The sequence below is a fragment of the Tursiops truncatus genome, chromosome 1 (assembly GCF_011762595.2).
Source record: "Tursiops truncatus isolate mTurTru1 chromosome 1, mTurTru1.mat.Y, whole genome shotgun sequence".
Classification (NCBI taxonomy): domain Eukaryota; kingdom Metazoa; phylum Chordata; class Mammalia; order Artiodactyla; family Delphinidae; genus Tursiops; species Tursiops truncatus.
In genome coordinates, this window is record NC_047034.1 from 33,802,191 (window position 1) to 33,815,645 (window position 13,455).

The 13,455-nt window shown below is 56.3% G+C and overlaps 1 protein-coding gene across 3 annotated transcripts in view; it reads left to right on the plus strand.

The window, feature by feature from the left end:
* The window catches only part of CNTN2 (contactin 2), a 32,131-nt gene that overhangs the window by 7,691 nt on the left and 10,985 nt on the right, over positions 1–13,455 (plus strand). For all 3 annotated transcript variants that reach the window (XR_004525406.2, XM_033852430.2, XM_033852440.2), the window contains exons 2-14: positions 1,323–1,478; positions 5,759–5,903; positions 5,987–6,162; positions 6,324–6,419; positions 6,800–7,009; positions 7,282–7,381; positions 8,524–8,699; positions 9,104–9,240; positions 9,682–9,811; positions 11,186–11,336; positions 11,458–11,585; positions 12,139–12,314; positions 12,838–12,958. Coding sequence is in view for 2 of the 3 variants with exons in the window: in XM_033852430.2 (XP_033708321.1) it covers positions 1,400–1,478; positions 5,759–5,903; positions 5,987–6,162; positions 6,324–6,419; positions 6,800–7,009; positions 7,282–7,381; positions 8,524–8,699; positions 9,104–9,240; positions 9,682–9,811; positions 11,186–11,336; positions 11,458–11,585; positions 12,139–12,314; positions 12,838–12,958 (1,825 nt within the window). In the remaining variant the exon portion in view is untranslated. The remainder of the gene's footprint in view (positions 1–1,322; positions 1,479–5,758; positions 5,904–5,986; positions 6,163–6,323; positions 6,420–6,799; positions 7,010–7,281; positions 7,382–8,523; positions 8,700–9,103; positions 9,241–9,681; positions 9,812–11,185; positions 11,337–11,457; positions 11,586–12,138; positions 12,315–12,837; positions 12,959–13,455) is intronic.

A 13,455-nucleotide genomic window follows, 5' to 3' on the forward strand; every position in this document is an offset into this window, starting at 1 on the left:
GGGAGATCCTGAGCTTGCACCGGTCTTCGGACTCTGCACTGGCCCTAGAGGCAGACTCAGGTCATCAGCAGCCTGCCATCTCCCCCTCCCCACTCCCACCCAGGGGCAGCGTTCCCAGGCCCTCGGCCACCCTGCACTCTCTGGGAGAATCACAGTCTCAGAGCTGGAAGAGGCGCTAGAGAGCACCCATTTTACAGATGAGGACGCTGAGGCCCAGAGATGGCATGGGTCTTGAAGCCAGTTAGTGGAAGAGCCCCCAGCCGGGCTCGCTCCCTCAACCTTAGATCACCTCCTTCTGCTCTTAGTTTTCTGCAAAGCAGGTAGCAGGGCAGAGAAGCGGAATATGCAGCAGGACGATCTGGCCCCCAGTAGCCTGGGAGCCCAGTGACCCAGACTCAGTCTGATAACCAAGAAGCAGGCCCCTGAGATCCCACACTCCCCCCACCCCAAACTGGGCAGGACAGCCTGGAGATGGGGAGTTGGTGGAAGGCTGGACCTGCTCTCCCCCCAGGATGAGGCCCCCCTCTCTCAGACTGATGGAGGGGGGCTCTGATTTGCTCTCGGTGCCCCCCAGGGAGCAGGTTCTTCAGGGCTCCAGGATCTAACCAAATCTCCGCTCATCTCGGCAAGAGGGAGGCTCCTCTAGGAGCTGCGTTAACTCTTTCGGCCCAGAAGGCCTGTCCAGGCCCACTAGCCCATCTGGTTGGGAAACCTTACTAAGGGGGCCAAGGTTATGGCTCCATCATGTACAGTACCTAAGTGCCTTACCTGGGGTCCAGGTGAGAGGGTGTGGGCGAATCAATGAAACCCCTCCTCACTGGTAGAAAAACAGGCTGGTTCCCAGAGACTTGCTGCAGCTCCCAGAGGGGCTTATTACCCCCAACCCAGGCAGCTGTGTGCGGGGCAGGGGAAAGCGGGCCCGATTCCTAGAAGATGTTACTAGTTCCCCAAACCCAGGCACGGGCCCTGCTGTCTTCTGGCCCTGCACTGAGAGCTATTACCGGGTGAGCAGGCGCTGGCTTCTTGCCTCCCAATTAGTCACTGCTTTCACTCCCTGAGCAACACCCTGCTGGCTGCACGGGAGGTGGCGTGAGGGTACAGGGCAGAGCCAGACTCCCAGGGGGCCAGCAGGAGGCACTCGGCCCTGGGAAGAGCTCCTTGGTAATGGCCAAGCCCCTTCCCCTGGGGCCCTGGGGAGGGTGAGAGCAATTCCAGCCCCTCCCCAGGCTGAGGCAAAAGCATCGCCGCTGACCCAGATGTACCTGGAGCTGGGAGGGGCGCTCCTCAGCTCAGAGTCCTCCCCCGCCTTTCTGCCTCCCTAGGTCCTTCTCAGCCTCCAGCCAGACTCTCCCTGTGCAGGGCTGAGGCTCCTCTCCTCCGCTCCCCACTTCTGCCTGGAATGCTCACCATGGGGACACCTGCCAGGAGGAAATCACACTTGCTAATGCTGGCCGCTGTGGCCCTTGTCTCCACTCCAGGTAAGAGGGCTTGTCTGGACTCCGAAGCCTAGCGGGCATGATCACAGCGTTATATCACTGCTATTATGTTAGTGATGTGACTACAGAAATAATTGACTGCACTGCGTGGCACTCCAGTTTGAGGCCATTTCCTTATAAAAGTTTCCTGTTTGTGGAGTTTACTTTCCCTTTGAGATTAGGAGGAGAGGGAATGAGTCTTTGTCGTATTGTAGATGATCCAGAGAGGGTGAGGGACTTGCCCTGGGTCACACAGCGAGACTATGGCACAACCAGATCTCCATGACATCAGCCCAGAGTTGCAGCCTCTTAAGGCTGCAAGATTAAATTTAAAATTAGTTGCTTAGTTGTACTAGCCACATTTCAAGGCCTCATAGCCGTATGGGATAGCACCGTTTATAGAATATTTCCATCATCACGGAAAGTTCTATTGGATAGTACTGCTCTAGGGTGCCCTGACCACACAACTCTGGGAAGGTTCCTCAGGACAACAGTGAAGCCTGGCAAATGGACCAAATGTGGAATGGGATCTGGGAAGAGATGAGGCAGAGCAGGGCGTGGCCCAGGAAAAAGGCAGGAGGGACCCAAGCAAAAGTTCTCATGCCAGGGGTGCTTCAAGTGGGGAGAGGGGAGGAAGGCGTTTGGCAGAAGGAAAAGGAGGGTACGGAAAACCGAGCAGTGCAGCACAAGGGGCCCGGGCTGGCTGGATTCTGGAGAGTGGGCTAGGGAGGCGGTATGGGATCCCCAGGCTGTCTGAGCTGGGGGAACCTTCCAACAGCCTGCTGCTGCTCGGAGGGGCCTACTGGAACCGCTGCTTGGCCTCTCTGCCCTGACCGTCAGCCCGGATCAATAGACGTTTCTTTTTTTCTTAAAGATCTCCGTGGGAGAAAGGGTACCCATCCTCTGGTGTCCTTCTGGAGTTCTAGCTATACCTCAGGCTCCACCCCCCCACCCCCCACCCCACAGCCCCTGCAAGGCTGCAACCAGCACATTTTAAATTCTTCGTCTCACCAGGGAAGGACTCCACTGGCATAGTTTCAGATGTTCTCATTATGTCCTAACTGCCTCCCAACCCAGCATCCAAGTCAGTGAGGCTGCTGGGAAATAGGGGAGCCTCCCAGGCCCCCAGCTCCAGGCCTAGCTCCCAGTGCCAGGGCCCCCCAGATCTGGAGGAGCTGCTGGGCTGGGGAGCCCAGGCTGCAAGGGGCAGGAGACACCCACCCCAGAGAGAGTGGCGGACGTACCCGGGCTCCTCCGCGTTCCCCACCCTCAGGGTCAGTCAGTGCTGGGACCCCATCATCTGAGGTAAGCAGTATGTGCAGCCTCCGCGGTCCATAGACCCAGAGAGGCAGGAAGGCCAAGGGAGACGGGACCTGGTCTGCCACCTCCAGCAACCGCAGAGGCAGGAGCGGAACATCCCATGGCTGTTCCCACCCCCTAGGAAGGGGCCTCAGCTCTTGGCTGTCTTTGCGCACCTACCCTGGGGAGGCAGCTTCGGATTCCTGCACCCCAGTGCAAAGACGGGCAGCACGGCTTCCCCTCCACAGTCTCAGCTCCCTAATCTCCTTCCTCCATGAGATCCTGAAACCTGTGTTTGGGGGAGCAGAGTTGTCAGGATAGGGATTCAGGAGAGAATCAGAGAGGATGCCGAATAAGGACAGCACAGAGTGGGTGGCTTTCCCTGGGAGTGTGTGTGTGTGTGTGTGAGAGAGAGAGAGAGAGAGAGAGAGAGAAAGTGCATGTGTGGGTGGATGTGTGTGTAGCCTCAGAGGGAGGTGTGGGGTGAGTGCGGGTGTGTCTGTGGATGTTTGAGAGGGTGGAGATGTGAGTGCGTTATTATTGCATGGGGGGCATGCTACATTTGGGGGGATGATGAACGTGTATAGAAGGCCTTACACACAGCGCATGGCTCTCAACTCTATCCGCTCCTCAGAATGCCCGTGAGGCCCTTTTAGAATCTAGATTCCTGGGCCTCACTCCTAGAGATTCTGATTCGGGACCTCCAGGATAGAGCAGCATCTCTGATGGTCCTGATGGGAAACTGAAGTCAAGAATTCTGAGCCCTGTGGTTAAGGACGCTGGCTATGGGGGGAGGCTGGCCAGGGTCCACACCCTTAGATCTGCTCCTTCTCTGTGTGACTTGGGGCAAGTTATTTAACCTTCGAAGTCTCAGTTTTCACATTAGCCAAACGAGAAAATGGCACTGGCTACTTTGTAAAGAGGTTATGAGAAGGAAATGTGGAGCATGGTATTTGGTAAAGAGTTAGCCCTCGATAAATAGCATCTATTCTGTTATTATGAATGCCTAGATGTAGATATAAATAAGTATATGTGGACATTTGTAGCCATACGTGCATGGGAACGGGTGTGTGTATAAATGTGTGTATCTGACTACTGGAGTAGCTTAGAGAGTCATGTATGTATATATGTGTGATGTCTGTGTGCATTTAAGGAAGTGTGTATACGTGAGAGGTGGAAAGCATGTGTCTGTGGATATTGGGTGAGGGTGTGTATATGGCTGAATGCCGGAGAGAAAGCTTTTTCTGGAAGCTTAAAGTATCAGTGTGCCCCGGGCCCACTCAGCCACCATCCGCCCCCCTCCCCCCCCACCACCATCCAGACAGAGTTACTGGAAGCTGCTATTATGCAAGGTTGTTCCCAGCAGCCTGGCTGCCTCCGCTACCCCTCCTTTCCCTCCCCTCCCGGCAGTCCCAGCTGGGGCAGGGGTCCCTACCCTCCACCACCATCATTAACTTAGGATTAAGCTGGGCTCTCCAGCCGAGAGGATGCGCTGCCATCTCCGAGGCCTGGGGCGGCGATGAGGGACAGTGATGGGTGGTGGGGAGGGCGGATGGGGGATGCCATTTCAGGGAGCCCTGCCTCCTTCCTCATTCTGAGAGCTGCTTGACAGCTGCCATCACTCCCAGGGGTCCAAGGCTGGGCCTCAGCTGTGGCACGGGGCCCACCCCCACCCCTGGACCAGGGCTGACAGCTGGATGCACCGGGAGAGCAGGCACTAATTGGTTAATGGGGATCCCCCACGACCCACCAAGGAGGGCCTGAACTCAGCTTCATGGAGGGTTAGGAGCCAATTAGGGGTGGCCTGGCTCCTGCCTGACACCACAAAGGCAAAGAATTACCGGCCACACCAGTCCGCAGACAGAGGCAGATGTGAAACACTGCCCTCTGCCTCTCAGAGCCTGCCCCGGTGAGCCTGGACAAGGGGACATGGAGAGCAAGGCATCTGCCCCGGGAGGGGGCCAGGCAGGAAAATGCCATTTGCATGCGGGATACCCATCTGCCCAGCAAATTCAGGAACCCGAGGTCTAGAGCTGCGCGTGCCACAGGCTTGCCCTGTGACTGTGGGCAAGTCGCTCCCTTTTCTGGGCCTCTCTTTCTTGAAATGTCACAATGGAATTTTATAAAATGCCCCAAAGCAACGTGTACGTCATCCACCCACCACTGAGCCTTCCTCTTCCCCTGACCCCCACCCGGCCCCCTCACTTGGGTCCAGGAGACAGTGGCTGAGTACACAGCCTGTGTCAAGCTGAACCCTGCTACAGACCCTGGGAGGGGGGTTCATCTTCTTTCCATTTCACAGGTGAAGACGCTGAGGCTTAGAAGGGTCCTGTAACAGCTAATAGAGGCCCAGGGCCAGAGCACGTTCTCTCAGGACGCCCTTCCCAGAAGGAACACTAGGCTCCAGGGCCACACCTCCTCTCTCCCCCTTTTTAGCCAGTGGCTTCCATGCATCTCTCAAGGCCCATCTCACACCCTGCAGGTCAGCTCTTCCATGAGTCCCCTGACTGCTTCCACTCCGAGGGTCCCTGCTCTTGAACCTAAACCACTATTATGGCTCTCACCTACTGTCAGTTTTCTGTCTTCCTCCCTGGGTCGCAAGCTCCTTGAGGAAGAGGGACTGTGTCTTACTCATTTTGCTACACAGGGCCTCGCCCAGTGCTAAGTATACAGCAGGTACTCAATATCTGAGTATAGGAGGGGTGACTGACTGAACTAAGTGACTAGATGGGGTCTGCCCAACCTATTGAAATTCAAATTTTAATTAATTATAATCAAATAAAATTTAAAATCTGGTTCCTCAGCTGCACTAGCCATATTTCAGGGGCACAGTGGCTAATGGCAAATAGCTACTGTACTGGACAGGGCAGAAAATGGAACCTTTCCATCACTGCCAAAAGTTCTATTGGACAGCGCTGCCCTGGAGGCCAGGCTCCAGCTGGCCCCTAGGCCCTGAGACCTCTGGTGGTGTCCCCCATCTGCAGCTTGGAGCTCAGCCTGGGGATCCCCGGCCACCTTTGGGCCTGTCTTTGAAGACCAGCCCCTCGGTCTGCTATTCCCAGAGGAGTCCACCGAGGAAAAGGTGACACTGGCATGCCGTGCCCGGGCCAGCCCTCCGGCCACCTACAGGTGAGACCCTCGCAGTGGTGCTGGGAGGCCCTGGGCAGTGGGCAATTTTTCGTCACATCAGCCCCTCTCCGCCCCCACTGCAGGTGGAAGATGAATGGCACCGAGATGAAGCTGGAGCCAGGCTCCCGCCACCAGCTGGTCGGGGGCAACCTGGTCATCATGAACCCCACCAAAGCCCAGGACGCCGGCGTCTACCAGTGCCTGGCCTCCAACCCAGTGGGCACCGTCGTCAGCAGGGAGGCTGTCCTCCGCTTTGGCTGTGAGCCCCACGGGGTGCCGGGACGCTTTGGGGTAGAGAAGACAGGGCTGGAAAAAGTGTCCAGAAGGGCGGGTGACTACTTCCCCATGGAGCCTGAGCTGGGGAGGGAGGGTCCCGCAGGCTTGGAGGACAGCGCCTGAGCACAGGGTCTCCACCTCCAGTCCTGCAGGAATTCTCCAAGGAGGAGCGAGACCCAGTGAAAACCCACGAAGGCTGGGGTGTGATGTTGCCCTGTAACCCACCCGCCCACTACCCAGGTGAGTCAGGCCCCTGGGCCATGTTAGACAGAGGGCACAGGAGGGGCTTCTGGCCGCTCAGCAGAAGAGGGATGGAATAAGAGGTGGTGAGTGACCCTTGGAAGCACTGATCCCAGGGTGCCCAACTCTAAATGATTCTGTGCCCCACCCCCCATCAGACTGGGAGGTCCCCAAGGGCAGGGGCTGTTTCCCCAGCAGACAGCACTCGCTGAGGGCAGAGATAAAGTCGCATCTTCCCTCTAGGTCTCCCCTCAGCCCCAGTTCAGAGCACAGGGGCTCTCAGGACAGGGTCTACGGATCCCCAGCAGCGCGTTGAGGTCCTACCCAGAGTTGCTCCATTAGCCCAGCACCCCCGGTTTCCTCAAACTCCCCATTCCTAGGCTTGTCCTACCGCTGGCTCCTCAACGAGTTCCCCAACTTCATCCCTACGGATGGGCGTCACTTCGTGTCCCAGACCACAGGGAACCTGTACATTGCCCGGACCAATGCCTCAGACTTGGGCAACTACTCCTGCCTGGCCACAAGCCACATGGATTTCTCCACCAAGAGCGTCTTCAGCAAGTTTGCTCAGCTCAACCTGGCTGCGGAAGGTCAGGGTCAGCGGGCAAGGCGAGGAGGAGGGAGCTGAAGGGGTCAAGGGGTGTTGGGAAAGGGGGTCTTCCCTTTGAAGTTGTGAAGAGCAGCTCAAAGGGCACAGGGTCTGGGCCTGGACCCCAGGGTCTTCCTGCTACATGGCCTCAGACCCTTGCTGCATGCCCCCAAGCGGAAAGGGAGTCAAGAAAGTGTGGGCTCTGAGTTGTGCTGAGATCCTAAGCACAGGAGCACCCGATCTGGATCTGATGTGTGAACCCTCTCTCCCCAGACACCAGGCTCTTTGCCCCCAGCATCAAGGCCCGGTTCCCAGCAGAGACCTATGCGCTGGTGGGGCAGCAGGTCACCCTGGAGTGCTTCGCCTTCGGGAAGTGAGTGGTGGGGGAGGGAGGAGACAGGCCAGGGCACAGCCTCTCAGAGCCCCTCAGGGAGAGGGCAGGCAGGGCCGGCTCTCAGTCATCTCGGTGCCTTCGCAGGGTCTAGCAGAGTGCCGGACCCACGGTGGGTAGCAACCGCCACTCACTGAGCACTAACCCTCTGGGGGAGACATCTTCCCAGCAACGTGCATGATAGGCTCAGGCAGCTTGTACAACACCCCAGGCTGGGGGCAGGTAGCATGGTGCGTGGACCCCAACCCAGCCTGCCTCGTTCAACTACTAGCTCTGTCACTTGCTGGCTGGGAGACCTTGGGTAAACCACTTAACCTCTCTGTGCCTCGGTTTCCCTATTTGTACATGGTGATAATAATAGTACCTACCTCATGGGGTTGTTATGAGGATTGAATGAACTAATATATGTACAGTGCTTAGAATAGCATCTGGTATTTAGTAAGTATTCTGTGGATGCTAACAGTTATCTCTTAAAATAGAAAATGTATAATAGAACTCTTACTCTCTCAGAAAAAGGACTCACTGGAACAGGGCTAAGCAAATAGCAGGTACTCAATAAATGTTTGTAGAATGAATGAAAGAATGTGATTTGTGCATTGGTCCCCTCCTCCCTCACATATCTCCTGTGGTTACCCAAGATGCCCCCTGCTTTGTGGAAAGTTATTGGGCTTCCAGAAAATCCATATTTAAAACACATGAAGGGTAATGCGTTACCTTGTAAGACTCACCGATACCTCAGTCCATTTTAGTACACAGATTACTAACAACTTAATCCCCTTTGAAAAGTAGAGGCAAGGCCCTGTTGGGGAGAGGAGGAAGGGGACCCATAAAGAACCGGATTGCAGGCCGCTGCTGAGGAGGGCAGGCCCAGAAGAGGCCAGGGCAGGGTGGGGTCAGCCATGAGGGCAAGTCAGCTTCAGGGAACAGACCACCTGTGCTCTGAGCCTCCCTGGGAGAGGCCCCTCCTCCTCTCCTGGCCGCTCTCCCTGTCTCTTCCCGGCCCTCCTCCCCGTCGTCCCCACCTGCCCAGCATCTCAGGGGGACCTGGGTTGGGGGAGGAGTTGCAGGCACAAGGGAGTCTGCCTAGCTCAACCCACCCCCTCTGGCTTTGTCTCCCCTGCCAGCCCCGTCCCCAGGATCAAGTGGCGCAAAGTGGATGGCTCCTTGTCCCCACAGTGGGCCACAGCCGAGCCCACCCTGCAGATCCCCAGCGTAGGCTTCGAGGACGAAGGCACCTACGAGTGTGAGGCGGAGAACTCCAAGGGCCGCGACACCGTCCAGGGCCGCATCATCGTGCAGGGTACAGAGCCGGACACCCTCGCCGCCTGCCTTCCCCTGTCCTTGAGGAAGCCGACCCAGAAGTCAGGGAGGAGATTAGGCAGCCCCTTGCTGAAACTTTCCTGCCCACGGGGTGCACTGGGTGGGTATGGGACCAGACGAGGCTGGTGCTGCGGTCAGCTCAGAGCTTCAGTCAAGGTTGCAGAAAGCACATGGAAAGCATTAGAATGACTTAAGTCGCTAAAAGAGTTACTGGCAGTGCCAGTTGTCTTGAACCTGCTTCTCCCCACCCCGGAATGCGGCTGGCGCCCTCTGCTGTCTGGCGCAGGAGCTGCAGCCCTGCAAATCCAGTCCAGTTAATTCGCGGAGCTCCTCCCAGCTCCTCCCCAGCCCCTCCCCAGCCTTGCTCTCCCTTGCTCCCCGCAGCTCAGCCCGAGTGGCTCAAGGTGATCTCAGACATGGAGGCTGACATCGGTTCCAACCTGCACTGGGAATGCGCAGCCGCCGGCAAGCCCCGGCCCACAGTGCGCTGGCTTCGGGATGGGGATCCTCTGGCCTCCCAGGTAGGAGACCTGGGGCTTCCTTCCACACACACAGCACACCTTCCTCTGCTCACCTGGTTCCCTCACCCTCCAGATCTCCTCCCCTTCCGCACACTGGCAACCTTTCTGGGCCAATTAGGGTGCCACAGCGTAGTTCTAGGTGCTTCTCTCCATCCCAGAGTCACATGGCCTCAGGCTGGTCAACTGGATAGAGTCTGGAGGGTCCAGGGACCTGAGTTCAGGCCCAACTCAGCCACAAAAGCACTATGTGGTCCTGAGTGTGTCACCTGCCCCTCTGGCTTCCGGGTGCAGACGTGTGGGGAGGCCAGGGGAATCTGTGCGTCCTGGGATTCCAGGTGGCCCTGGATAGGACTGGGCATACAGGCACTCCCTCCAGGCAGCCCGGTCTCCACTGCATCCACCCCATAAGCCCCCACCCAGTGGTCCTGATCTTCTGCACAGGCCCGGGTAGAAGTGCTGGCCGGAGACTTGCGATTCTCCAAGCTGAGCCTGGAGGACTCAGGCATGTACCAGTGTGTGGCGGAGAACAAGCACGGCACCATCTACGCCAGTGCCGAGCTGGCCGTGCAAGGTAAGGGGCCCAGGGAGAGAGGACATCCCCGGGGACACCCAGGTGGGGGGCGTTAGGGGTTGTGAGTTGCAGCATTTCTAAATGCACATGCTCACCTGGCAGTTTTCCTTAGTTTTCCAACAGCTTCTGAGTAGAACTCAGGGATTTAAGACAGGAGATGAGACACTAGATGGAGCTCCCAGAGGACAGGGTCTCTGGCTTGACCCGCGTCTGACGTGGAAAAGGAAATGTCTGCCGCCATGAAAAAAAAGTGGCAAAAGTCACTGAAAGCCAAATCAGCTAGATTTGGGTTTAATGCAGCCCCTTTGCCTGTGTGACCTTCGGCAAGTTATTAATCTCTTTGTGTTTCAGTTTCTTGAATAATAAAATGTGGGCAATAATAGCCCAGCCCTCATCCAGCTGCTGTGGGGATGAAAGGAGATGATAGAGCTAAAGCGTAAGGAACCTGCCCATCACATAACAGGTGCCCAGTAAATGTCAGCTAGTCCAGTATCCTTAGATGTGTGACTTAAGCTTGTAGTCTGTTTCCTCATCTGTAAAATGGACAGAACGGTACCTACCTCATCCAGTTGTAGTGAGGCTTAACTAAGACTCATTCATTCATTCAACCAATATTTCTTCAACACCTCCTAAGAAGTGAACACGAAAAATAAGGTCTCTGCCTTCAAGTATCTTACAATCCAGTGGAGAGAGGGGGGCAAATAAACACAAAATCAAACAATTAAATAAGATAATTTCAGACAGCCATAAAAAATACAGTAAAGAAAATCCCGCGGAGTGCTGTGGGTAAGGTGGGCCAGTTAGAGGGGATGGTCAGGGAAGACCTCTCTGAAGAAGTTGCATTTGGGATGTGAACCAACCATGTGAAGATCTGGGGGCTTTCCAAGCGAAATGTATAGTAAGTGCAAAGGTCCTGAGGCAGGAAAAATCATGTCATCTTCACGGAACCAAAAAAAGAAGAGGAAAAAAATGGCCCAGGTGATAGAGCACAATAAGTGAGGGAAGGAATGGAGCAAGATGTGATCTGAGAGGTAGGGACTCCTTTGTGAGCCCTTGGGAGGCGTTGGACTTCATTCTGAGTGTCTGTTTCGTGTTTTTAAAATGATATTCCTGGCAGCTGGGTGGAGAAGAGATTGTAGAAAGAAAATGCAAAATCAGGAAGGCCAACCAGCAGAGATCTGGTGGCAGTGGGGGTGATGAGGCGGGGCTGGATCCTGGCTATTTTGGAAGTGGTGCTGCTAGGGGGTCACTCGTGGATTGGCCATAGAGGGAACATAAAATGTTTAACATGTAGCCAGGTGACATCTGACGCCAGGGCAACGAGTGCTGGTTCGATTCCCTGCGTGACTGTGGGGCGCTCCCCCTTCCTTCCAGCACTTGCCCCTGACTTTAGGCTGAATCCTGTAAGGCGTCTGATCCCCGCAGCCCGAGGGGGAGAGATCGTTATCCCCTGTCAGCCCAGGGCAGCTCCGAAGGCCGTGGTGCTCTGGAGCAAAGGCACTGAGATTTTGGTCAACAGCAGCAGGTACCAGCCCCACCCCACCTGAGCAATTCCTGCTCACCCTCTCTCTCCCTGGAGGTGAGTCCCCTTCCCGTGACGACAGTGTGTCACTGGGTTGGCCAGATCTGCTCTGTCCTTGCTGCAGAGTGACTGTAACTCCGGATGGCACCTTGATCATAAGAAACATCAGTCGGTCAGATGAAGGCAAATATACCTGCTTTGCTGAGAATTTCATGGGCAAAGCCAACAGCACGGGCATCCTGTCTGTGCGAGGTAAGGACCATGGTTTGGCTGAGGTTGGTGACTCAGCCACCATGGGGTGCCGTCCCTCCTCGCCATTGGGCTCTTGTGTTCCCATGTTCCTCCTAGTTTGTTTGTTTGTTTGTTTTGCGGTACACGGGCCTCTCACTGTTGTGGCCTCTCCCATTGCGGAGCACAGGCTCCGGACGAGCAGGCTCAGCAGCCGTGGCTCACGGGCCTAGCCACTCCGTGGCATGTGGGATCTTCCCGGACCAGGGCACGAACCCGTGTCCCCTGCATCGGCAGGCGGACTCTCAACCACTGTGCCACCAGGGAAGCCCCTAGTATGGTTTTGAGGCTACCCCAGGATTCGGTTTCTCTTGGGACTGCCCCCAAACACCGCCATCCGGGATATGCTCCTGCCTCCCTCCCACGCACTCGCGGGGCGGCTGGGAGGTCAGGATGCTGTTGGCCACGCTGCCTGTTCTCTTTCCTGGGGCTCAAGACAGAGCCTCTCACCCTGCCCTGCCGCCCCTGCCTGGGCCTACTTCCTCCCCTTCCACTCAGGGGCCCTTTGTCTTGGTAGATGCAACCAAGATCACTCTAGCCCCCTCCAGTGCCGACATCAACTTGGGAGATAACCTGACCCTGCAGTGCCACGCCTCCCACGACCCCACCATGGACCTCACCTTCATCTGGACCCTGGATGACTTCCCCATCGATTTCGACAAGCCTGGGGGTCACTACCGAAGGGCCAGTCTGGTAAGGCCTGAGGCCAGAGAACCCAGGGCTCTTCTCTCCTTCTGGGCAGACAAGGGACCCACGAGAGCCATCAACACCCCCAAAGCTTTTCCCCTTTCCCCCAGGAATGCCATGATGGCAAGCTCATCCCTGGGTTCATAAGCACCCTCCCTTAGACGGGCAGTTCCCTGGATTCCACCCGACGTCTATGCATTTAGAAGAGGGTTAGGGTCAAACCTGGAATTTCACACACCGAGCAAGACTCACTCCCCTACTCTTGTTATCCTGCCCCCCAGCGCAGATGATATCACTAACTTGAACCATCACTGACTGTCTTCTGTAAAAAAAATGTCGTTTAATCCCCAGTGGTACCAAGTAGAGACTAGCTGATCCCTCCCACGGAACAGAGAGGAAGAGCGAGGTGCAAGGGGTCTGGGGAAGTAACAGAGCAGGGGACTCTGAGCCCCGCCTCCTGTCCCCTGACTCATGCACTAGCCAGGGCTGCTTCCTCTGACCCGCCCCGCTTCCTGTCCCCCGTGTGCAGAAGGAGACGGTTGGGGATCTGACCATCCTGAACGCCCAGCTGCGCCACGGTGGGAAGTACACATGCATGGCCCAGACGGTGGTGGACAGTGCATCTAAGGAGGCCACAGTCCTGGTCCGAGGTGATGGGTTTCCCACCCCACCCCCACCGTGACACCCTCAGAGGCCAGCTGGGCTATTCTGACCTTCGCTCCCTAACTAACTCCCACCTCTCCCTGAAAGCCGTGGGAAGGGCTCCTAACAAGTCTGTTGAGCTGAACTCATCCCGTGGTTCTTCGCAGGTCCTAAATGAATAAAATATTCTTTCTCCAAAGCTAAAATTGTAAAAAAATCCACTCCACCACATCCCAAGACTGGAGAACTTGCTGAGGCCAGAAGTTTCAAAGCCTCATGCTGGGAAATCTATACACATCTCTGTGAGAGAGCCTCTGTGACCCCTCCAGCCTTGGACACATCCTTCCTCCTCAAAACACCCCATCTGCCACTCACTACTGCCCCCATTCCTTGCCCTCCCAACCCGGTGTATGTTTCCTGCGCCCTCTGCTGCTCCCTCTTGGTACTGCACCAGCCCAAGCGAGCCTGAAGGAGGTTGGCTCAAATTTGTTGCTCTGACCTCTTG